Source organism: Nerophis ophidion, linkage group LG07 (genome assembly GCF_033978795.1).
Source record: "Nerophis ophidion isolate RoL-2023_Sa linkage group LG07, RoL_Noph_v1.0, whole genome shotgun sequence".
Taxonomy (NCBI): domain Eukaryota; kingdom Metazoa; phylum Chordata; class Actinopteri; order Syngnathiformes; family Syngnathidae; genus Nerophis; species Nerophis ophidion.
The window spans coordinates 47474101-47501600 of NC_084617.1; the positions used below are offsets into that span (position 1 = coordinate 47474101).

Here is a 27500-nt window from a genome sequence, read left to right on the forward strand (position 1 = left end):
GGTACTTTAACTTAACTTAACTTAACTTAACTTAACTTAACTTAATTTAACTTAACTTTATGTATAGTCAAAGGTGGTGACTACTGAATACTTGTGTTTGGGTTAGTCATTCTACAACATATTACAATGACTCTCTCACTTAAAGTAAGATTGCGTCAATCTCATTTGAATTGTCACCATTATCAATTCCTGAAAATGTTCTATCTATAGCTCAACTTAGTGGGGAAAAAAAAAATCTGTTTGTCTCCCGAGCTGTGGGTTTTCATGTTAGAGTTTTCATAATAACTCACAGTTACTTCATGGAAATATTTTAGCAAAGGAGTTGAAATCGAGCCTAAAGGGAAGTCGGAATCTGCCTCGTACTCGTCAGCGAGTGTGAGCACTTCTGTCCTCACGTCAGGGAAACAATGTGTCTTCAGGTTTTTGGTTTGAGGAGATTTAGGAAAGGAAGCACATTTGATTGTCTTTGTCTGCTGATGTCACATCCTTCCGCAAGCTTTCCTGTCTTTCTGTCCTCCAAGACCGCGGGGTTAAACCTTTGATGGATTGAGCGTAAGACGGAAACAGAGCTGGAAGAGTCTCATTAGAATGACAATCAATTAAGTTGAATGCAAGAGGTGAGAAATTGCTAAAGCCAGACACTTTTGGGGCACTTTTATTTTCCCTTTGGCATGATTACATGTACATGATCAAGGTAGCACCTAGCAGATTATTAGTATTAACGACCCCATTTTATAATATGAATAAATGCTGCACGCCACAAATAAATACATGTAGATACATGCTTGTTATCATACACAAAGTCTGTGGTAATGTTTTGCTGAAGGTCAGATCTGGTATGTACTGAGGATGTGCCGATCCCAATTTTTTGCCTCTGATCCCGATCCCAATTTCTGCCTTTGATCCTTTATAATTTCATCTATTGTCCAACGCTTTGACAATAGATGACATTGCAAATGTTTTTTTCAGTTTTGGGTACCTGCTCAGTGGCCTTGTGGTTAGAGTGTCCACCTTGAGATTGATAGGTTGTGAGTTCAAACCCCGGCCTAATCATGCCAAAGACTATAAAATTGGACCAATTACCTCCCTGCTTGGCACTCAGCATCAAGGGTTGAATTGGGGGTTAAATCACCAAAATGTTTCCCGAGCGCGCCACCGCTGCTGCTCACTGCTCCTTTCACATCACAGGGGGTAGAAAAAGGAGATGGGTCAAATGCAGAGAGTAATTTCTCCACACCAAGTGTCTGTGTGACTATCAGTGGTACTTTAGCTTAACTTTTGCACTTGCAAGATTCTAAATTTTATTTATAGAAAAGTCCATATTTTAGTCATTGACTTTACTAGAGTTATTATATTGTTTCTATTTATTTTAAAACATGTTAAAGTTTGAGAAAACAACTATTCAAATGAAATACTCGTTTAAAGATGTTTTCAATATCCGAAGATGCTTAATTTAAGAAGTGCAAGTTGATGAATTCTTATTTTCAGAATAGAATACTATTTCTATCTTATACGTCCTGCTAATGTCTTGATATTTACATTTTAATTTGAGATGTCTTATCATCAAATAAAATCAACTAGCTGCATGGACAGATAATTTCACAATTTTTTTGTATTTTTTGTCTAGAATATAGTCTTTTATTCATTTTTTGTCTGCTCGTTTTTTGCAGTGCATAGAATTTAACATGTTTCATCGCAGGTAAATAAAGTGAACACAGTTACATATAATTTATAAGCTTAACATATTCAATATGGAATTTTCTTCATATGGTTGTAATCCCGATGATGTATTACATTTGTGGTATTGAATGCTCCGCACAGTTTGTTTTAACAAAATACAATAAAAGCAAAAACAACTGCTGCTGCCATTATAATCATTTGTGTTTATTCTAAACCCTTCTTGTATCCAGAGACTTACAACTTGACTTTGTAAAGACTAAAGCGTTTTTTGTAATAATACGAACAATATAAAGATACATATCGGTCTAATCACTTAAGTATCGTTTATATACTGATAACGGAGTGGGACAAGTGGTAGGAAATGGATGGATTGATGAGCCTACTTATCGATAGGATTCACATCTGGATCGATCACTCCTACTTTATATTGAAACTTTAGAAGTTGGCTTCTTTTGTTGTCTGCATAACATGCTTAGCCATTATTTTTCCTCTAGTCCTCCAGTGATAATATCCTTGGAAAAAATGTACTTGGTTTTTCGGCCGTGGTGGTTTGTATAAGTATCTTCGAAGCGTTCTTCACCGTGGATAGACTATGCGTTCGTTGCATATTCCGAGCCGGTGTTCTAGCGAGCATGCACCTTTCTAGAATTCACGCAACTCTTGCATGTGTTTAACAAGAAAAATGGAAATGTAATGCGTCTCCCTGTTGGAGGAATCTTTATACACTGGGACACACAACTGGACTTATCATCCAATCAGTTCAAAAAGGCAAATATTGGCTCTGGGTCTGATATTTGATCAATTTATTCTTCTATTACGATAATTACTCATTTAGCATTTAACAACATTTAAAGTCCAGCATGTTACAAATTGGCCCCGTTTGAGTGCACACCATTACGATTAATTTTTGTTCCTTTTCGCCAGTTCCGGTGGGAGTGTGTTCATAAAACGCCATACATCCTTTTTTTGAAGACAGGGTTCACGTTCGCGTTCACATCCCTAATGATCCAAATAAACCTTGAGTTAATAGAAAGAGACAGGTGAAGACTTTATTCCAGTATCTTACTCTTATAAGAAGACTTCAAATTCAAATTCAGGTTGAGCTCTGAGTAGAATGAAGATATTATAAGATGATCCGCCGCTATCACACTAATCCCCGGGTGTACATGTTGCTAATCTCTTTAGCCGCTAACATGCTAAATTAGCCCTAATATCTGCTGCGATTCAAAGCCACAGAGGCCACCTACACTTGGGCTACCACCCAGCTTCAGGTCACCTGTAAGTGGATATAGACATTAGAGGAGAAGATGGGAGGGCTGTGCGGATACGAGGTAAGCAGTAGTGATAGCCATTTGTCACCCTGCCTATCTCGCCGTGACAGATGCCGAACGCTACGTCCCACATAGATGAGTCACCGCCGGTAATGACATTAGCGGCACAATGAGACTGATACACTTTTTTTATTTTTTAAAATTTTTTAATGCTCTCTTCCATCCTGCCTGGCCATTGACTCGCCGGATCCTCGCTTGTAAAGGCGTCACATGTGCCAAGCGCGGCGATAATTCCTCAAACGACGCACGTGCGCCGCCACATGTAAACCAACAGACGGATGCGAGAGATACAACACATGTACAAAAGAGGAAACCCTTAAAAAATTTAGAAGGAATGTTCAAGGAAAAAAACAAAAAATCAGAGCAGATTGCATTTGGAGAATCATATATATATATATATATATATATATATATATATATATATATATATATATATATATATATATATATATATATATATATATACACATATATATATATATATAGTATATATATATATACAGTATATATATATATATATATATATATATATATATATATATATATTATATACAGTATATATATATGTATATATATATATATATATATATATATATATATACAGTATATATATATATATGTGTATATATATATATATATATATATATATATATATATAATATACAGTGGGGCAAAAAAGTATTTAGTCTGCCACCGATTGTGCAAGTTCTCCACTTAAAATGATGACAGAGGTCTGTAATTTTCATCATAGGTACACTTCAACTGTGAAAGACAGAATGTGAAAAAAATCCAGGAATTCACATTTTAGAATTTTAAAGAATTTATTTGTAAATTACGGTGGATAATAAGTATTTGGTCAACCATTCAAAGCTCTCACTTATGAAGGTTTTGGCTCAAAATCTCACGATAAATGGACCCATTCATTCTTTCCTTAACACGAATCAATCGTCCAGTCCCCTTAGCAGAAAAAAAGCCCCAAAGCATGAACACCAACAGTAAGTTGGTGTTCTTGGGATGCAACTCAGTATTCTTCTTCCTCCAAACACCACAAGTTGAGTTTATACCAAAAAGTTCTATTTTGGTTTCATATGACCACATGACATGCTCCCAATCCTCTGCTGTATCATCCATGTATCCATTTTGGTATAAACTCAACTCGTCGTGTTTGGAGGAAGAAGAATACTGAGTTGCATCCCAAGAACACCAGACCTACTGTGAAGCTTGGGGGTGGAAACATCATGCTTTGGGGCTGTTTTTCTGCTAAGGGGACAGGACGATTGATCCGTGTTAAGGAAAGAATGAATGGGGCCATGTATCGTGAGATTTTGAGCCAAAACCTCCTTCCATCAGTGAGAGCTTTGAATTGTTGACCAAATACTTATTTTCCACCATAATTTACAAAAAAATTGTTTAAAATTCCTACAATGTGAATTCCTGGATTTTTTTTTTATATTTTGTCTCTCACAGTTGAAGTGTACCTATGATGAAAATTACAGACCTCTGTCATCATTTTAAGCGGGAGAACTTGCACAATCGGTGGCTGACTAAATACTTTTTTGCCCCTCTGTATATATTGTTTAAGTCGTCTCCCCTCCTTTTCGACGAAATGAGAGTTTATTTAAAAAAAGAGTGCGTTTATTTTATGTACCATACACCACCTATAAGGTTTACTTACCGTAATAGTAATATCCTCACAACCGCATTTCCTCGGGGGATTACGGCGATATATCTGTTTATATAGACCAAATGTGTATATTACCAAATGTGTGTCAGATGTATAGTCTGAGTTTTCTAAGAAAAACATCACCAATCCCGTCATGATGAATCACCTTCCCCAATTTGCTGTATAACGTGTAGAGAATTAGGATTCAAAGATATCTGCCTCAGCAGATTTCTTCCGGACACGTTGTACACCACAGGATTGGTTTCATCCCCCGAGCATAATTCTCTGAACGCAGAAGGCAGTCGACAATTCTTGCAAATGGACTTCATGGAGATTGTTTTCATAAGAGTAGTAGGAAAAGTAAGAAGAGGTTGGATGACTAATTGCGTGGATGTCTTCATTATTAATTAATAGGCCGCTCCACTTTGAAGTTTTGGTGAATTATAGAAGCTGAGGTCCTCCATGATAAGAAACAAATAGTAGCTTTTTGTACATTTTTTGGAGCCTGAAAGTGCAATTGTGAAAAATATAAAACTCTGCGCATTTGTGTTGAAGGTATGCACAGCCACAATAGATCACGATCAAATTGAACAAGTTAACGCATGAGATTAATCACAAAAAATATTGCATGAGTCATTTATAAACGCAGATTATTTCGACCACACATTTATTGTATTTATTCATTTATTTGAATTGTGACAATGCAAATTGATCAACATAGAGCAACAATGTAACTATGCCGGAGTTAGCACAATAGCTCATTTTCATCCGTTGTCCTAATGCAGGTTAATACAGTAAACTTTCAACAGGTCATGATACAAAATAAAACATAAATCACAAAATACATTACAAGCATACCATAAGCACACACAATGGACCAAAAAATAAATCAAACAAACAAACAAAAAACATGTGAATAATTTAATTGTGCGTGCATGTCTGATTAGTTTTCAACCAGTTTTTCAGCGCAGTTTTAAATGTTAAATAGATGTCACACTTTCTGACATGGGCTGGAAGCCTGTTCCATGACTGTATGCCTCTGATAGACCCCACCATTTGGCCAAATTTAGTTTAGTTCAGTCCTTTACCTTAACCGCACGAGTTGGTCTGTGTTGCTAATTTTGCATACTGTAATTTGTGGACTATAAGACGCTACTTTTTTCCCAGGCTTTAAACCCGGCGCTTTATACAATGCTACGGAAAAATACAAGGGTTTTTTCCAAGTTTCCAATAAATTTAGCCTCATCACGTCAAACCGATGAGATTGTCGAAAGGGTCAGGGTGGACCAAGAAAATTGTTCATATTAAGTAAAAACGCACTCATACGATCATGCAGTCAGCCATTTAGCGCGTTACGGACTCACCCTCAATTAGGAGACAAAACAGCAAGGTGCACAAGACGAAGCCCCAAAGCCGAAGATGATCGACCTGTCCATCAAAAAAGAAAACAGCCGCCGCATGGAACTGGAATCTACACACTAAAAAATGCTGGGTTATTTTGATAACCCAATTTATGAGTTCTGAGTGTTCGGTTAAATTTTGGAGCTATTTTATCACGAGCAATCCATTTTTTGTGTTATAAGGGTATTATTTCAACTTTCAATACTATGAACAATTTTTAGGTTGTTTTTCAATGAGTAACACATTTTTGGGTAAAAGGCTTTTTTAAAATTTAAAATATAGCTTTTCCTTGAAGGGAATTTTAGTATGGATTAATCTCATTAAGATTATTTACAATCACACATTTTATGTACGTGAAAATATTTGAGCATGCTGTATAGTATACAGCATGCTTTTAATTTTCCTGAAGGAACTCTCCTGAAGGAATAAATAAAGTACTATTCATCTATCTATCTATCTATCTATCTATCTATCTATCTATCTATCTATCTATCTATCTATCTATCTATCCATCCATCTATCTATCTATCTATCTATCTATCTATCTATCTATCTATCTATCTATCTATCTATCTATCTATCTATCTATCTATCTATCTATCTATCTATCTATCTATCTATCTATTTATCTATCTATCTATCTATCTATCTATCTATCTATCTATCTATCTATATATCTATCTATCTATCTATCTATCTATCTATAGAACTACTATGACCACACATAGCAATTCTTGTAAAAACAAATGTCACTCATATCTTGCTTTTGAGTATATATATATATATATAAGGAGTAGGACAACACAGCAGTAAAATGTATCATTTTTAATCAACTATTGGGTCACAGAGAGCTAAATTGCGCAACCCAACATATGAGTTTGGAATAAACCAACACTGTACTGAGCATAACTCAGCTTTTGTGTTAAATAAATTCAACGCAATAGTCGGGTTATGAATCAACCAATATTGAGTTAGCATAACTTAGCTTTTGTGGTAAATAAATTAAACCCAATAGTCAGGGTATGAATCAATCAACATTGAGTTAGCACAACTCAATTTTTCGATTAAACAATTCAACCCGATGGTTTGGTTGGAAATAACCCAACATTAAGCTTTCATAACTCAAATTTTTGGTTAAATAATTCAAAGCAAAAGTTGGGTTGAAAAAATGTACCCAAAATGTTGACTTAAAATAACTCAAATAAGGGGTTTGTACTTTTCTAAACCAGCATTTGGGTTAAAATCGGGTTATTTTGTAACCCAACATTTTTTTGTGTGTACTACCACTGACAGGCATTGAAAGGCCGGAGGATGAGATGGACAAAGACCGCGCTCAAAGACTCGTGTTTCAAGCACTGTTTTTGTCAAATTTGTTAAATGAACACAAGCACCTGTGTGAAAAATTCATGTTTCAATGTGTACACCCGCAGCTTAAAGCCTTGCACAACTAAAATATGTCCACCGTAGAATAAGTCGAACATTGTGTTGGGTGCGGCTTACCTTTTGGTGCGCTCTATAGTCTGAAAATTACTGTATATAGCTGTGATTAATTCTCTAAGGTAAGAACAAAAAGTTTAAAGTACCATCTTAAAGCAAAACATTCAACAACGCTGCTAGTACATCAACAACAAAGATCGCTGGCTCAGTATACCTACAGCAATGTTGTGTTATCTAAAGTACCATGGATAAATGAAGCACCGCTTTTTTAGCAACTGTCCTTTAATGTAATTAATCCAAATTTAAAAGTGTTTTTAATCCGATTTAAAAAAGATATACCTTTGACCACACTACTCACAACCCCAAACAACAATTGTGGTCAATTTATACGTTTATGCCAATGGAGATAGGGCAGGGGTCGTCAACCCAAAATGTTGAAAGAGCCATATTGGACCAAAAATACAAAAACAAATCCGTCTGGAGCCGCAAAAAAAAATTAAAAGCCTTATTATGTGGGCCTACCGAGGATGTCGTAGTGGTTTGTGTTGTGGTTTGTGCAGCCCTTTGAGACACTAGTGATTTAGGGCTATATAAGTAAACATTGATTGATTGATTGATTATATACAGATAGTGATAGTGTGTCATGAGATATAAATTGAATTAAGAGGACTTAATGGAAACTAAATGAGCTCAAATATAGCTACAAATGAGGCAATATGATGCAATATGTACATACTGCAAGCCTAAATAGCATGTTAGCATCAATTAGCTTGCAGTCATGCAGTGACCAAATGTGTCTGATTATCACTCCACACAAGTCAATAAGATCAACAAAACTCACCTTTGTGCATTCACGCACAAAATTAAAGGTTTGTTGGACAAAATTACACGGAAAAAAAGTGGCATAACACACATCTTAGAAAGTCGGAGAAAGTTATACATGTAAACAAACTACGGTGAGTTCAAGGACCGCCAAAATTAGTAGGACAAAGCGGCGCTCGCCAAATACTTGAATCAGTTAAGCATGTTTAATGTAAACAGTGTGCTTTATAGCAATTAGGGAGGTTTGTATCATGTTTGTCCTCCTACAGAAATCATATTAACACAAAAAAATATTTTTTCCCCCTCATCTTTTTCCATTTTTCATAAATTTTTGTTAAATCTCCAGAGAGCCACTAGGGCGGCGCTAAACAGCCACATGCGGCTCTAGAGCCGCGGGTTTCCGACCCCCGAGATAGGGAGTTCTTCAGCAAAGTAAATTTATTTATGGCGGATATGGTGAAATAATACAATAAACTACAGTATTATTCGGATTATAAATCGCTCGGGGTATAAATCGCACCAGTCGAAAATGCATGATAAAGAAGGAGATAAACATATTTATCGCACTAGAGTATAAGTCGCATTTTTGGGGGAAATGTATTCAATAGAATCCAACACCAAGAATAAACATTTGAAAAGCAATTTAAAATAAAGAATAGTGAACAACGGGCTGAAAAAGAATACATTTTATGGCCCATAAATAACCAACTGAGAATGTGCTTTGTATGTTAACGTAACATATGATGGTAAGAGTCTTTCAAATAACTAACATATAGAAAAAACTATACGTTACCAAACAATCTGTCACTTCTAATTGCTAAATCCGATGAAATCTTCTTCCTCGATGTCACTTCTAAACAACTCTGCCAACTCCAAAGGTAGACAATGTTTCCTTTTACGGTAATGTGTTAATAATTTCACCCATAAGTCGCTCCAGAGTATAAATCACACCCCGGCCAAACTATAAAAAAAACTGCGATTTATAATCCGAAAAATACGGTAATTAGTGCAAATGAATATATTTTAAAAATCGGATTAATTACAGTATTCAATATGGATTAATCATGATAAATTACAGGCTTTTGCTTGCATAATCTCAAAAAAGTGCCCACTATTTAGTCGCAAATGCAATTTTATTGTTACAATGTTATACAAGAACATATTTTAAATGTTTAATTGCTTAAAACTTGGTAAATGCTTTATCCAAAGCCCCATGTTGAGGTATTTCTTTAACAGTTACCTATCTTTCCACTGACATTTGCATTCACCTTAACACTGACCGACCGCGGTTAAGGTAAAAGAGCATGCACGGTCAAAATACAGTGTGTGATTAATCTGCGAGTATACATGATTGCTGTGATATTTTTTTTTGTGATTAATCACATGTGGTTAATTTTGAAAACCCTTATACAAATGTTTAATTTCCTCATAGCGTTGCAAAGTGATATTGCCATCTAGTGGCCTGGCATGCACATGACATCTCAACCTTGTTTGCCCACAGAAACTTTGTGTTACGAGTTTGGGTTGCCTCATTTTTTGTCCAAAGCTCCTTCCAGCGGCTCCATGAACAAGCATCCCGCAGACGGTCTATTAGAATGTGAAAAAGTGCCGTGTGCCACATATTACTTTTTAGTGACTAAACGCTTGGGAGAGAGGCGACCTAGAATCGAGCCTGGCGGTACACACCGGAGTGCTCGTGCTCTCGGCGTCCTCACGGCTCCCACTTTGGAAACGTGGAGAGCCAGGGCGCTCATTAGATCTATGTGCTGGGTCTCCCTCTACGTTTCGCCACATCCTCCCCCAACCTTCATCGCTCGCGTTCGCTCCCTCTCTGTCCGTCTGCTTAACAGATGGGGGGGTCATGGCAAGAGCGCTTCCTCTGCCTCCCCCCGGAGAGGCCTGGTGCCTCTTCAGAAGATTTTCTTCGAGTATGTTTGTCCGTGTGTGTTCCTCTCTCCTTATTGTCACCTGTCCAGCTCTGAGCCCATAGAGCCAGTCATGATGTTAAACAAGCAGAGAAGCAACTGTTGTCCTGTGTTCATGGTGCCACCAGGCGTCCCAACTCAGGCCTCCTTCCAGATCTCCGCATGCGCACATTTAAGTACGAGTCTGGCCCTAAAAGGACGCTAAAGACGATTTAAGTTCTTTCTTTGACATCATCCCCCCCCCCCCCCCCAGTTGAGGTTACATTTTTCTCATTTACTAGTACTGTACTGTACTGTACTCTATGATGGGCACAGAATCCGATATGCAGAAGGTACCAATTCATGTAGCATCATACGGTGCCATCTTTTAATATCTTTGTTGCAAGTGACGTCAAATTCGGTCCCAGACTCGGCACCGGCTCAAGCACTTGGCCGGGAAACAAGCAGTCAAACACCCAGACTGTACTCAGCCAACTCCCTCAAGGTACGGTTTCCCCTACCAACAATACAAAAGTTGCTCAAAAGTACAGGAAGACTTCACTTTTCATAACACGCTAACTCAAAGCTATGCTAATTCACGTTGGATTTGCCATAGACATGCTAAAGATTGACATTGACAATTTTACATGGCGATTTCAACACTTCCAAATTTGGTAATGAAAACTTCAACTAAGATGTATGTCACAATCAAACAGCTGCTGTGTAATAGAATGTGGCGCATTTAACTTAATGGCAAAGACCACTTCCTCACTAAGGCAATACACCGACAAAAGTTTTTGAAGCTAATTGCTAAAAACACCTGCGCACTTGTGTGAAATAGCGGAACTTGAACCACTGTAAACACATTGGGAGATCCTTGCATTGACATTTTAAACGTGCTTGCAAACATAGAACACTGTAGTCATTACTTGTAATGTACATTATTGAGGTATTCCTCTAGGCACCCCTTGATGCCCCCTCTTTTTTGTCAGTTAACCTTTTTTTTCGTAATGTGATTTATGTAACTAATGTGATGTCACACTGAGGGTGGCCGTATAGACAACTTTAACAGTGTTACAGATATGCGCCACACTGTGAACCTACACCAAACAAGAATGACAAACACATTTCGGTAGCACATCCACACCGTAAAACAACATAATCACAACAGAACAAATGGTAAGTGTGGTGGTGTTCCTCAAGGTTCCATTTTAGGTCCTCTCTTTTTCATTATTTGGGCTATTCAACTGGTGATCCACAAGTTAAGTTTTTAAAAAAACAAACCTTGTGAGAGAGGGCTTCCTAAAACGGTAGACAATAGTTCTTCGGAATATACGAAATAAGACAAAATAGTGAAGGAAGAAGTCTGGCACCCTGGTCCTTAGCATTTTGGAAATGTTTCCTCTAAAAAACAATCTTCTGGTCGAGAGCAGGGCTATTGAACTTGCTGCCCCGGGGCCAAATCCGGCCCGGGAATAACACCAGACGGGCCCCTGTGTTCAGTTGAAAACATGGTAAACAAACATTTTTGCAACAAATTCTTAAAAAGCCAAAGGTGCTTCTGTTGTACCAAGAAACACTAGAAACACATTGGGAGGTCCTTACATTTACATTTGAAACTTTCTAGCAAACGCTGCGGTCCAACCTTGTGATTTAAGTAACTGAGGCGTTCCTCAAAGCACCCATTTATGCCGCCTCTTTTTTGGCAGTTACACATTTTTTTGGTTCGTAATGAGATTTATGTAACTAATGTGATGCTTCAGCTTGTTTACCACAGATTCAGTCAGTAGTCATTTGTTAAACTTATTTAGTTTTAGCATTGGTGTTCCTCAAGGTTCCATTTTAGGTCCTCTCCTTTTCATTATTTGGGCTATTCAACTTTTGGCCCGTTACAAAAAAAGAGTTATGGGAAAGGCATTCCTAAAAACACTATAGTGCTGTCACAAGACCATGGTTCTCAGTAATATACAAAAAAACCCCAAAAAAACTGATAGGACCCCCTGGTCCTCAGCATTCCGGAAATGTTGTTCCCAAACAATTTAGTTGAATATCCCTGCTCAAAAGGATTACTGCCTACTTGTCCGCTCTCGCTAAGCGCGCCTTGTTTCCCCGCGTTCCCCCTCCGTTCTGCCTCCTTGTCGTCACCCGGCCAAATTGGATTGAGAGATTCGCTTGGTAATCTGTTAAGTTAACTGATGCTCTATACCCGCCACAGGGGGAGGACGGGGAGAGAGAAGGGGGCCCTGGTGAGGAGGTGGGCGAGCCGCTCATATCCGGGAGCTGCCTGGCACTGGTGGGACGGGGGCGGGTGTGAGGAAGAAGCGGGTGATGGGGTGGGGGTGCTTGTGTTATTGTGTGGGAGGAGGTAAAGGAGGTGAAAGTGAGAAGGGCTGAGAGGAGGAGGTGATGGTTGGATAGGGGAGGCGCTCACATGGCTTCACCTCAGGGAGCGCTGGCTCTGGTGCCAGAGCCAAAAAGTCGGGATTAAATGTTCAGGACACGGGCTTTGTCTTAATGTTACATAAGGCCGATGGCGTTGCACCAGCGGGTGTTGACATTGAGAAGCTCGGCTCCGCTGGTTGGCGCCTCGGGAGGATTGAGGAGGTGGCAGAGGCGAGGAGGCACGGATCATTGAGGTAACCCCTCGCTTTTTGGAGGCCTGCCCATAGCTGGCTAGCGTAGACTACAAAGACCGGGAGCGGATCGTGCTGTCATCTCGTGGTTGAGGTACACGCTGCTGGCTTGATTGGGGCGGCATGGCGTAGTGGGTAGAGCGGCCGTGCCAGAAACCTGAGGGTTGCAGGTTCGCTTCCCACCTATGGACATCAAAGTCGCTGCCGTTGTGTCCTTGGGGAGGACACTTCACCCTTTGCCCCCGGTGCCGCTCACACCGGTGAATGATTGATGAATGAATGATTGGTGGTGGTCGGAGGGGCCGTAGGCGCAAACTGGCAGCCACGCTTCCGTCGGTCTACCCCAGGGCAGCTGTGGCTACATGTGTAGCTTACCACCACCAGGCGTGAATGAATGATGGGTTCCCACCTCTCTGTGAGCGCTTTGAGTATATAACAATAGAAAAGCGCGATATAAATTTAATCCATTATTATTATTATTATTATTGATACGCTCGTCTGGCGTTCTTGTGCCAAGCGTCTCAGAGTTGGTTTGTTATCCCAGTTTGTCTGACAACACTCCGCTTTGTTTCCTTCCAGAGGGCATCGCTTTGTTTTTTTGTCTGTCTTTAAGGATGGGCGTGTTTGCACAAAAGTGTTCTGGATCGCCTCCTCACAGCTGCCAGAGTTATTTTAGATCTTGTTGTTATTGTTTTACCGGCTTTGTGTGTCTCTGTTTAATTCTTCCTGTAAGTGGATGTTTCCAGACCATCAAATATAAGTCCATCCATCCATCCATTTCTACCGCTTATTCCCTTTCGGGGTCGCGGGGGGCGCTGGCGCCTATCTCAGCTACAATCGGGCAGAAGGCGGGGTACACCCTGCACAAGTCGCCACCTCATCGATTAAGTGGTATTGCAAATGTGTGATTTGTTCCTCCCACTGAATACAGTATATCTAATACATCATGATCGCAAATTATTCTTAATTATTTCACCTGCACATTCTAATGCAAATTTTGCAGGACGTGTTATCAATTTGTTTCCATCAAATATCAATAATTCTATGCATTTGCCTTTTTATACTTTGGTGTTCAGAGTTTTATATTAGTGGCGTTTTTACAAACATATACTAATCCTCAGTATTGACATGTAAAGTGTCCGCCCTGAGATTGGTAGGTCGAAACTCCGGCTGAGTCATACCAAAGACTATAAAAATGGGACACATTACCTCCCTGTTTGGCACTAAGCATCAAGGGTTGGATTTGGGGGTTAAATCACCAAAATGATTCCCAAGCGCAGCCACAGCTGCTGCTCACTGCTCCCCTCACCTCCCAGGGGGTGGAACAAAGGAATGGGTCAATTGCAGGGAGTAATTTCACCACACCTAGTGTGTGTGTGACTATCACACACACACTTAAACTTTAACTTTAGAAGTCATCTAATATATTAATTTTGTCATTGAAGTTGGCATTTTGGATATTCTGCTTAGGGCTGCAAAAATTAGTCAACATAATCGACAATGTCGATTATAAAAATTAATCGACAAATATTTTTTCTTATGGTCGATGAGTTGCTTAGTAAAATTTTAATTGGCAGACCGCTGGGAATGTTCATGTTTACACTTTTATTCTTTCAAGTAAATAAATGCAGCTAAATAATACATACAGTACTGGATAAACACGTTTTAACTGAATATCATGTTTACAGGACATTTTGCACTCTAAATGATTAATTTTTCTCTGTGGTTATATGCCTCTGCAATGAGTTGGCGACTTGTCCTTGGTGTACACCGCCTTCTGCCCTAATGCAGCTGAGATAGGCTCCAGCGACCCCCGCGAACCCAACAGGGATAAGCGGTAGAAAAAGGAAGGATGGATGAGTTTTATGCCTTGTGTCTTAAAGTAAAACCATCTATTAGCCATTTATGTTTATTTTGCTACAGTTGTTTTAAAATATGTTAAAATTAAGTTGCAGACTCAACGTCAAACTCAATCCTGCACTGTCAATCATAAGCAATAATTATTTCACCAGTTGATTAATTGAAAAAATATTCGCTGACTACACTGGTCCTACCTTTGGTTAACTTAGCTATAAAAACAAATAAGGCGATTAATGATTAATCGATTAAGTCGATGATAAAATAGTTTTGATTTATATTTTCTTGCTTGGAATCTTTCAATTAATTATTTATTGAGTGTAACTAATAAAATCCAGACCGCATGGAGTCCCTGGAACTTTAAATGCACGGGACATAGTTTCCGCACATCTGCTGCAATAAATGCTGTTTGTCACAACGCATCATCTGTGATCTGCGTTGTGACAAACAGAGGCGAGTTTTATTTTTTCAATAAAACAATTTAGTGTTGCACACATTTTAAGTGGATTTTAAATGTTGATGATGTGCATTTATTATAAAAAATAATGTTATGGCAAGCAGAAAAATGTTTTGTTTATTTCAACTATTTTCCCTGAAATACGCAATGAGACTGTAAAGTTTTATTCGAATAATCGATAAATTGAACAAACAAACCAACAAATTACTCAAGTACTAAATTAATCGAGAGCAGCATCCTGAGAAACGCTTAGAAGTTTTCGGCTTCACTCTATCGCGGATAAACAATCCCTTTAAATAAAACAATTTCAAGCAGAAAAATGGCTAAACGAAATAAAAATATCAACACTAAAGTAGTATTGGTGCTAAGGCTCCTAGATTCAGTACAATATATGACTTACTCTTTATCGTTATGTCTACTATATTGGATTAAATGGGTGTATCAAACGAGTGTAAAGGTGACTCCGTGGGTGTTATTTCGAGGTTCTCATTATGTTAAAAAGGTGGTAACCAGATTTGTTTTACTCTAACTCTGAAACTATTCCACTTAGGGCACTGCTCCAAAAAATGTGTTGGTTTTCTAACATGAACTTGTTTCTTCAGCATTGTCCACACGTTTAAGTCAGGACTTTGGGAAGGCCATTCTAAAACCTTAATTCTAGCCTGATTTACTCATTCCTTTTTGATGTGTGCCCGAGGTCATTGTCCTTTTGGAACACCCAACTGCGCCCAAGACCCAACCAATCATCTTATTTCATTGTCCCATTTACTCTCTGTAAAGTACCAGTTCCATTGGCAGCAAAAAAAGGCCCAGACCGTAATACTACCACCACCATGCTTGATGGTAGTTGTAGTGTTCCTGGGATTAAAGGCCTCACCTTTTCTCCTCCAAAGATATTGCTGGGTATTGTGGCCACACAGCTCAATTTTTTTTTTTTTTCATCTGACCACAGAACTTTTCTCCAGAACATGGGTGTCAAACTCTGGCCCGAGGGCCATATTTGGCCTGCCATGTAATTTCATTTGGCCCTTGAGGCAATATCAAATAAACATTAGAGGTGGCCCGGCGGTATTATACAGTGGCTGTGCCGCTGTAACACCGCATTCACCGCTAATATTCATACCTGCCATCCCTCCCGATTTTCCTGGGAGGCTTCCGAAGTTCAGTGCCCCTCCCGAAAATCTCCCTGGGCAATCATTCTCCCGAATATCTCCCGATTTCCACCCGGACAACAATATTGGGGGCCGTGCCTTGAAGGCACTGCCTTTAACGTTCTTTAAAACCTGTCTTCACGTCCGCTTATCCTCCATACAAACAGTTTCATAATGTAAGCGGCTTATACACACTCATAAGTGAATGCAACTCATACTTGGTCAACAGCCATACAGGTGACACTTGAGGGTGGCCGTATAAACAACTTTAACACTGTTACAGATATGTGCCACACTGTGAACCCACACCAAACAAGAATGACAAACACATTTCGGGAGAACATCCGTACCGTAGCGCAACAGAACAAATACCCAGAACACCTTGCAGCACTAACTCTTCCGGGACACTACAATACACGCTACCACCTAAAAGGTTAATTTGTTCAACCTTGGCCCGCGGCTTTGTTCAGTTTTAAATTTTGGCCCACACTGTCTTATCTTTGACCATGTGATGTCGTAAAACATGAAAAAAACAACATACATGTATATATACTGTATACATATATATATATATATATATATATATATATATGTATACAGTATATATCTTTGCGCTTACTTGTTGTCATACATCAGCAGCCAACAGGAGCTTTTGTAGCTTGTAACCTGTTTTGAAAACGTTTTATCGTCATTCTTATACCAAATGATATATTGCGAGAATCAGTTTTAACCGATAATCGATTCTAAATGGAATCATCACCCCAATAATTGGAATAAATTTGTGAAATGTTGAAAGATTCCCATTCCTTAGTCAATGAATAATCCCTATTTCACCGTAATTACTTTACCACGGTCAGGCCCTGCGCCAGTTATCAGCGACTGTATTATAAGGCATCTTAGAATAATGCAATGCAGTTTTGGATTCTGTGTTTTATGTTGCAAACAGAAAATCTTTGCAGTTAGTGGAACCAGCCGCCTTGGTGGATGTCCCTGTTGAACACTTTCATTATCAATGTCCTACTCAGTGGGTGAAAAAAAAGAGGTCAAGTGCGTCGCCGTGTGCTGTGTTCACCTCAGGGCTTTGGAGCATTCTTCTGCTTTCTCATGCATGTTACTCAATAAATACATGGATTGGGGTTAGGGGGGAGGAGGAGAAGAAGGAAGTGCAGTACAATGTGCACGTGAATACGTGTGCAGAGGAGAACATATGAGGAGGAGAGCAAGGGTGCATGAGAGAAAAGTGTGATAGAGGGAGAGACTGTCATGTCTTTTGGTGAAGCGGTGTCGTCTTCCACATCAATGTCTGATGCTCGTGCTGCCAGGTGCCGGAAATCTGGTTCAGAAAGGAGAGAAGAAAGAGAAGATGGAGAAAAAAGGCTGGGGTAGATGGAGTTTTTTTTTATTTTTTTTGTTATGTGATGCCACTGACAGCTTCCCTGCATTGCACTGCGTTTAAATAATGGGATGCTCATTTGCATAACGAGGGACGTTATCACCTCTACTGTCAAAAGAAAACACAACAACAGTTCTCGTGCTCCTCCCTTAGATAGATTGGGTTGGCCTACTTAAGCACCTCCAGAGATATGCGCCGAAGCTCGGGCTTAGCCAAGCTCTAATAAAGAACACACGCATGCACACTCATGCTAACTTTTTTTTTTTTTTTATACAATGCAACGTCCAGCCAAGAACAGGTACACACACACACATGCACACATATGCTCCAAATCAGACGTCCTCGGTGCCACACAATAATTCCAGCTGGAAATTCATTTGAGTTATGTCTCCAACAACTTTCCCCCAAATGTTTTAAACATTCGGGTTTGGCGTGTTTTGTTGTTTTTGTGTCTTTTTTGCGCCAGAACATAGGTAGTTTCACGTTTGACTTTCTTCAACTCCACCGTTGGTAGTGAAGGTGGTTGGTGGTTGGTAGAGATACCTACTCAGTGGCCTATACCTACTCAGTGGCCTAGTGATTAGAGTGTCCGCCCTGAGATCGGTAGGTCGTGAGTTCAAATCCGGCCAAGTCATACCAAAGACTATAAAAATGGGACCCATACCTCCCTGCTTGGCACTCAGCATTAAGGGTTGGAATTGGGGGTTAAATGACCATAGCAGCCCACTGCTCTCCTCACCTCCCAGGGGGTGATCAAGGGTGATGGGTCAAATGCAGACAATCATTTCGCCACATCTAGAATGTGTGTGACAATCATTGGTACTTTAACTTTAACTTTAGTGCAGTGGTTGACATAGTTGGTATGATTGACCGGCGACAAGTCGGGTGTTGAGTGCCTATGAAGCAAAAACTGATTTGCATGGATAAGGATGTTTTTGCTCGTGTGGAATTGATTGCTGATACCAGACTTGGGAAACTGAACGACTGTACATCAACAAAAACGGCCATGAGGGCAACTCCACTGCGATACATATTTTTCCAGAAACAGGAGTTCAGAACATTCAGAGATAAGAATATCCAGTCTATTCCAGCTGATTTTGGACATGAGGTTGGTCTCCAGCCATTCAAGAGACGATTATACAAACAGTCATTCTCACACACATCCATAACTATGGACAATTTAGAGTCTGCAATTATTATAACATGCTTATTTTTGGAAAATGCGAGGAAGAAAATACCAAGCATGCACGGGGAGAACATCCAAACACCACACAGAGATGCCTAATGAGAGATGTTAACCTATATCACCTGACTGTGTGTCCTGCATGCTAACCACAAGCCCAACAGAGGGGCAGAAAACAAATACGTTCTTTATAGTACACATACAATAATAATAAGAAAATATCAAAGTTTAAAAAATATTATATAAATTCAAAATATAATTTCAAATAATTTGAAACAAATTAATTAATTTGAAAGAAGATAGGCTCCAGTCCCCTTGTGACCTTTAATAGGATGGAAGATATTTCTATGGAATTTTTTTTATTTTAACTGTGCCTTTTTGGAAGGGGGATGCATAAATAAAGAAATGAAATAAAAATAAATAAATTATTAAATTAAATATAAGTTAAGAATAAAATAAAAATAAATGAACTATAATTAAATAATGATGGAATTCATTGAACTCAACTGCCATTTTTGGGGAAACACACACACACACAAAAAATAAATAAAAAAATAAAAAAAATACATATATATATATTTTTTTTTTCTTAACTCAACTGTGCCATTAAGGGGGTGAAGGGAAATACATTAAAAAGGATTGGAACCAAAAAAAGTTTTCAAATATTGAAAAAAAACAAACGAGAAATTAAACATTCAAATGTACATCCTTAGTTCACCTTTCACCCTCAGCAAGATAGGCTCCAGTCCCCTTGCAACCCTGAATAGAATAGAATGAACGGAATTCCGAAAACTGAAATATGCCATTTTCGGGGGAAATAAATAAATATAAAAGAAGGTATCAAAAAATAAGTTAATTAAAAAAATATATGTCATTGAATAATTTATCCAAATGCCCATGCTTTGTCCACCTTTATGCTTAAGCAACATTGTAAACCCTGAATATGACGGAAATTGAAATGATTAAATTCCTTAAACTCAAATTTTCCATTTTTCTGGGGGCGTTCCACTGTCAATACAGTCAAGTTTTGCAGGAAGAAGCAAAAAAGCAAAAAAAAAAGCAGTGCTCAGTCTGGAGGTAATGTTACAGTGTTGGTGATTAGAGCGTTTAAGTTAGCGGCACTTCCAAAACACTGTCAAACTCTCTGTGAACGAGGCAAGATCCTGACAGCGCTGTCTCCTCTCATAGTCTGTGCTAGGGAGAAGGAAAAAAAAAATGAAGCAAAAACTGATTTGCATGATATCGACAGTGAAAAACACGGGCTCTCTCACAACATTGTTGACAGATTCTTTGTCTTTCTTCGCCCTCCCTAGTGGCTGCCAGGATGCCACTTTTATTTTTTTTTCCTCCCTTCTCTCAGTATTTTGCCACATTCCATTTCATTTAACGCTCACCCTCTCCTTTCCCTTCTCCTCCCCACCCCCTCTTTCTTTCTCGCAGGTACAGATGCTGGGATCTTTGAGTTGATTGGAACAAATAGAAAGCCGGGTAAGAGAGAGACGAGGACGAGAAGAAGAGCGAAGGGGAAAGGAGAAGAGAGAGACAGAGAGAGAGAGAGAGAGAGAGAGAGAGAGAAGCAAAGTTCTTTGGAAAGAAGAGAGAGAAAGAACGCGACGGGGACGATGGGGAGGAAAAAGATTCAGATCACGCGGATTATGGATGAACGCAACAGACAGGTATGTCTCCTGGGAACGAGAGGATGGATGAGTGTGAGGGTCGGGGGCTGGGGGGGGGGGGGGGGGGGGGGGGGGGTTGGAAGAAACACCCTAACCCCCACAATCGTCTTTGGGGAGTCTGAGCAATATGAAAAGGGGGGACAGGGGAGCGAATGCCTGCATAGCAGTTATTGCTTTGGGGTAAAAGTGTTCCTGTGGTGTTTAATGACACGGCTTGTTTCCTCCTTACTAAGATTTGACCAGTAGCCCCCCCTGAAAAAACAAATCTACGACTAATACCACTACTCTACAAAAAACTATAACATTGCAAACCCTATCAGTGGGTGTGTTGTGAGTAATCAACTAAGAAAGCTTGTACAATTAATAAGAAGTGCAAAAGTTATGCTATTTAAATGAGCTCTTAGCATGTACTTTGACTGTCACCACGGAGACACTCATAACCTACTCAGTGGCCTAGTGGTTAGAGTTTGCGCCCTGAGATCGGTAGGTTGGGAGTCATACCTGAGACTATAAACATGGGACCCATTACCTCCCTGCCTGGCACTCAGCATCAAGGGTTGGAATTGGGGGTTAAATCACCAAAAATGATTCCCGAGCGTGCCCACCACTGCTGCTCACTGCTCCCCTCATCTACCAGGGGTGATTAAGGGTGATGGGTCAAAGGCAGAGAATAATTTCGCCACACCTCGTGTGTGTGTGACAATCATTGGTACTTTACTTTAAAGGCCTACTGAAACCCACTACTACCCACCACGCAGTCTGATAGTTTATATATCAATGATGAAATATTAACATTGCAACACATGCCAATACGGCCTTTTTAGTTTACTAAATTGCAATTTTAAATTTCCCGGGAGTTTCTTCTTGAAAACGTTGCGTAATGATGACGTGTACGCGTGACGTCACGGACTGTTAGGAAATATGAGCGCTGCACACACAGAGCTAAAAGTCGTCTGCTTTAACGGCATAATTACACAGTATTTTGGAGATCTGGGTTGCTGAATCTTTTGCAATTTGTTCAATTAATATTGGAGAAGTCAAAGTAGAAAGATGGATTTGGGAAGCTTTAGCCTTTAGCCACACAAACACACGGTGATTCCTTGTTTAAAATTCCCGGAGGTGAAACTTTACTATGGATCAGAGCGGTCAAGCGAACATGGATCCCGACCGAATGTCAACCAGCTGGTTTCGGTGAGAAAATTGTGGTAAAAAGTCGCTTCTTACCGGAGATCAGCTGAGCTTGTGCCGTCCATAAAGCTACCGTCGACTTCCCTGAGACCATGGCGTCAAGACACCCGTGGACACACCCCTCCGACTATCAGGTATTGTTAAACTCACTAACACACTAACAACAAAATATAAAGATAAGGGACTTCCCAGAACTATCCTAGTAAATATGTCTAAAAACATCTGAATCCATCCCAATGCAATCACGTTTTTTTTTTTTTTCTAGTTCGTCGCTATCAATATCCTCAAACACAAATCTTTCATCCTTGCTCAAATTAATGGGGAAATTGTCGTTTTCTCGGTCCGAATAGCTCATTTTGTTGGAGGCTCCAATTAAAAACAATGTGAATATGTGAGGAGCCATCAACGGCTGACGTCATCGTCTGCAACTTCCGGTAAAGACAGGGCTTTTCTGTTAGCGACCAAAAGTTGCGAACTTTATCGTGGATGTTCTCTACTAAATCCTTTCAGAAAAAATATGGCAATATCGCGAAATGATCAAGTATGACACATAGAATGGACCTGCTATCCCCGTTTAAATAAGAAAATCTAATTTCAGTAGGCCTTTAACTTTTCCCTCCAAACGCTCTTTTTGTTACGCTATGGAGCATACAACACATACAGTACGGGCCGAAAGTTTGGACACACCTTGTCATTAAATGCATTTTCTTTATTTTCATGACTATTTACATTGCAGATTGTCACTGAAGGCATCAAAACTATGAATGTGGAGATATGTAGTCAACAAAAAAGGTGCAATAACTGAAAACATGTTTTATATTCTAGTTTTTTCAAAATAGCCACCCCTTGCTCTGATTACTGCATTGCACACTCTTGGCATTCTCTGGATGAGTTTCAAGCACACCTGTGAAGTGAAAACCATTTCATGTGACTACCTCTTGAAACTCTCCGCCAGAAACAGAGGTGTTGGATCGATTGGTGTGTCCTAATGTTGTGACCGGGTGAATCTATATCATGTTTACGAAGTTTGTATTCAACCGTGTCTGGAAATAAGTAGTGACACCTTCATGATATATATTTAAACAGTGTGCATTTACGAATGATAAATTATAATACTTTTTGAGAGGGCGGGCTTGGTTTCGTCCGTAATCTGGGAACGCCTCCACCATCGAACATCGTGGAGCGTGGAGCAAAGGGTACGCACAGTTTCGACCAAGCATATCTAATAAATATTCTCTTAACCACAAGGAAGTGTTTTACATTAAAATCCTCATAGGAACCATTTAAAAATGCTCTATTTGGAACCTTTGACCTGCACGTTTTTATGACTTTATATAGAATATCTGGAAGAGTCCTGCATTGGCATTGGAAAAAAAACAAGAAAAATAGTCATCTTAGCGTTTTGAAAATGTGGCTTGAATAACTCTGATGTGTTGGAGTACTATCAAGCCAGCAGCGAACCCAACAAATCATTGCAGCAGCCTCAACTTGCATATTTGCGAAATAGGACTATTTGACTTAAGCCCACTTTAAGGTCTGTGGCTGTAAAAAAGACAAAGAGAGCTCTCGCTGCACTGGAGGCACTCAATCGATCATTTCCTGCACACCGACCAACTACTGACACTTTTCCAGCTTCCCGGCATTCCAAACTGGATCCATACACGTTCGACCTGGGCCCTTTAGATCGCAGGTCAAAAATTTGCGCAAAATGACCGGCTTCACGCTTCTCCAAATCCTCTGACACGTAGTAAAGTACAAACCAAAAGTCTGGACACTTTTTCCTAATTAAATGCGTTTTCTTCATTTTCATGACTATTTACATTGTAGGATGTCACTGAAGGCATCACAACTGTGAATGAACACATGTGGAGTTATGTACTTAACAAAAAATAAGGTGAACAGTTTTTTTCAAAATAGCCACCCTTTGTTCTGATTACTGCTTTGCACACTCTTGGCATTCTCTCGATGAGCTTCAAGAGGTAGTCACCTGAAATGGTTTTCCAACAGTTTTGAAGGAGTTAGCCCACTGCATAAAAAGGGACTCATAAAAACTGATAAACACAATCGTGCAAAACGTGCGAATGGAAATACAGCTTCTCCACTTTAGTCCCAATATTTGCGCCGAAGAAACTCCCTCTGTTTGTTTGAGATTGTCAGTACTGCCTCAAGTGGTGGAGAAGCGTATTGCAGCTTATTGCCGCTGTGGCCAAAACTTCAAGAGGCAGTCACATGAAATTTTTTTCACTTCACAGGTGTGCTTGAATCTCATCAAGAGAATGCCAAAAGTGTGCAAAGCAGTAATCAGAGCAACGGGTGGCTATTTTGAAGAAATGTGTTTTCAGTTATTTGACCTTTTTTTTGTTAAATACATAACTCCGTATTTGTTCATTGATAGTTTTGATTCCTTCATCTCCTTATGAAAATAAAGAAAACACATTGAATGAGAAGGTGTGTCCAATCTTGTGGCCTGTACTGTAAGTCTGACTCTTGTTTTCATCACTTTTTTGAGTCACCGTGTTCAAACCTCGTGGAATTGATAAGTCAACCGTTTTGACCAGTCATTATTGCTCTATGTGAGTCGGATTCCAAAGAACGGAGAACGTGGGTGCACCTGAGATAAAGCAGAAGCTTCCAGTAATTTCCACTTGTCGTGACACAACATCCTATCTTTGGAAAATGAGGGGAAACGCCACGTTGTCATCAAGCGGCCGATGCGGCCCGAGCGCGGACGAGGTCAGAGAGTTCCCGACGAGTACTGAAGCTATCGTGTTGCAGCAGCACCCACACTTCCTCTTGGCTGTTATCTCCGCCCTTCTTTCTCTCTCTCGCCCGCGTCCCACCTTAGACTGAGCCCGCCACATGCACCAGGCCATCCGGCTCCTGAGGATAAGGAGGGGAAAGAGGGAGACAGGAAGGACACCTGAGGGGAATCGATGGCTGAGATATCCGGGCTTTGCTTACAGGGGGAGAGAGAGAGAGAGAGAGAGAGGCAGAGGAGAGAAAGGGTTCAGGGAAAGGAGAATCAATAAACCGCTGGATTTTGTTGTTGGGCTCTCTAAATGATAAATAAACCCGGGCGTAAGGACAAGCCTGGCCTTTATGATGTCATGAAATCATGCTTGATGCATCACATGGCGTGGCGTTCTCCGTATGCGGTGTTCATGAATGACATCACTGTTACGGCGGCGTCACAAGACGCCACAGAAACACCGACCTTCTTCTCGAAAAGGAAAAAAAGAAAACAGAAGCTGAGTTTTGCATATTTTCACTTCCTTTTTAAGAAAATGCCACCCAGCCTACACCAAATAAACACCAGAGAGAGTTTGTATAGGGTTCCTTTCAACCTCACATTCTTGACATACTTTGACTCTTTTTTTTTTAGAGAAGCGCCACATTAGAATAAAATACAAGTTTTTATAAAAGTATTTGGACAAGACCTGATAACAACTCCAAACTTATGTCTTCTACATTTGTGCTGACGTAACAAGAGGACAAATCACACCAGGCCTGTTGTGGGGCCGACTACTTTTTGGCCCCTGAAAAATGGGGGCTGTGCGAAAAAGGGTGATCATTCCTAAAAATTAAACCCTGTGTTGAGGTACACATGTGCACTAATTAACAACATGGTGCATTGTAGGCCTGGGAATCTTTGGGCACCACACAATTCGATTCGATTCTTGGGAGTAACAATTCAATTCAGAATCCATTCCTGATTCAAAACCATTCTCGACTGAAAATCAATACTTTTTTAAGAAATTGAATGCCAGTTCTCTGATTAACTACATTCCTCATTAAAATAGATAAACAGATCAGTTCCTGCATTACTTAAAATAAAACTTTTTTTTTTCATAAAATGCTTCCCTGGCAACACAGTGGAAGAGAGGTTAGTGCATCTGCCTCACAATATGAAGGTCCTGAGTAGTCCTGGATTCAATCCGGGGCTCGGGATCTTTCTGTGTGGAGTTTGCATGTTTTCCCGTGACTCCGTGGGTTCCCTCCGGGTATTCCGGCTTCTTCCCACCTCCAAAGACATGCACCTGGGGATAGGTTGATTGGCAACGCTAAATTGGCCCTAGTGTGTGAAAGTGAGTGTGAATGTTGTCCGTCTGTCTGTGTTGGCTCTGTAATGTGGCGACTTGTCCAGGGTGTACCCCGCCTTCCGCCCGAATGCAGCTGAGATAGGCTCCAGCGACCCCCCGCGACCCCAAAGGGACAAGCGGTAGAAAATGGATGGATGGATGGAAAATGCTTCCCAAACATTTAATAAAGTAAATTACAAATAGGACAACCAGAGAAGTATCCAATACTTAATTTTTACAAAGTAAATCTGTACAGCAAATATTGGCATCGACATCAATAATATGATTTGTCTGAGTGGCTTGACAGGACAGATTGAAAAAAATAAAAAATAATAATAAAGTCGTTACAAATAAGAATCACAATTAATCTGAAAAAGGGGAACTGCACTTGTTTTTGCAATTTTGCCCATCGCCCACAATCTCTATGTGAGTCTTTCCGTTTTCTGTGCAATAATAAAAAAAATTTTTGTAAAAGGCGGCTAACAGTGCAGATTATAGGGATGCAATCTATTCCACCAACTATCCATAAACCTCCAACACCATTTTATATATGCAATACATGTGTAAGTATGTATCTAATTAGTAAAATTGACAGTCATGATAACATGTAATTTTTACTGTGTTTTGGTCATTTTAAGCATTATCAAGGTTGCACTCATTTCAAAGAACGCTACAATTCTGTCAACAACAACATAGAGAAGACTCTCTGTGTTTGCTACTACTAATGGCATTGGAGTGTTATCATGTAGCGCTATTGCTAGACGTTTCAAATAAGAAGGTAAAACAGTGACTTGCAATGTCCACTCTCAATGGGATGCCCACTGTTGGAATCGTTGTATCTTTCAGCACGTGTGCTTTCCTTGAGCTGCAAAATCCAGAATAATTAATATTCACCCCTCAAAAAAGAAACATGCTTCTTTGTGATGTTGAGAGGGTCTTGTTTGTTGAGACCCATATAGTATCAAGTTGGTAGCACGTTATTTTAAAGTTAGTTAACTTCCCAGCTCAGGTGCCACATCATTTCACCATACAGGTGAGATGCATGATTTATAAGCTAGCATTAAGTTTTCTTAACTCAAAGCCGATACAACAAATGCAGCTCAAGCCCCTTCTTTATGTCATGGCGGGTAGCAATCGACATTATTAGCAGCTCAAGCTAGCTAGTAGCTTATAACTGGCCATCATAGCCAGTGGTGAGCAAGGCGGGAGTAAAGTAGTTCCTCTGTGTTAGCTCTTACAATAACAATGTTGCTGTAGCTTGGTTAATATGCAGGTTGCTTTATAGCTTTTTAGGCGTAATAGCTAAATCCTCATTGCCTGCATTGTTGGCCGCCTTTTACTAGAAGATGTTTACTATTAGATTACACAGAAAGGGAAATACATGGGTGTTCTCGTCTCACACAGAGATTGTGGATGATGGGCAAATATACAGAAAAAGTACAGTTCCCCTTTAAAGCTGAATATATATATATATAAAGAAAAATGACCAATTGAATGTTTCCCCCCTAATTCCTTCCATCCTTCACTCCCACTTCCTGCCACCACGCTTTGATGGAGAGGGGGAAAAAAGACCCTGCCTAGCTGTCATCACCATCGTGCCACCTACGGCGCTTTCCTTGCCACCCTGCAGCAGTGCATGGACTGC

At 39.8% G+C, this 27500-nt stretch overlaps 1 protein-coding gene across 13 annotated transcripts in view; it reads left to right on the forward strand.

Annotated features, from left to right (window-relative positions):
* Positions 1-27500, forward strand: part of mef2cb (myocyte enhancer factor 2cb) — a 209710-nt gene that overhangs the window by 82938 nt on the left and 99272 nt on the right. For all 13 annotated transcript variants that reach the window (XM_061906281.1, XM_061906283.1, XM_061906284.1 and 10 more), the window contains one exon: positions 20353-20588. In XM_061906281.1, coding sequence (XP_061762265.1) covers positions 20535-20588 — 54 coding nt within the window. In that variant the 5' untranslated portion in view covers positions 20353-20534. The remainder of the gene's footprint in view (positions 1-20352; positions 20589-27500) is intronic.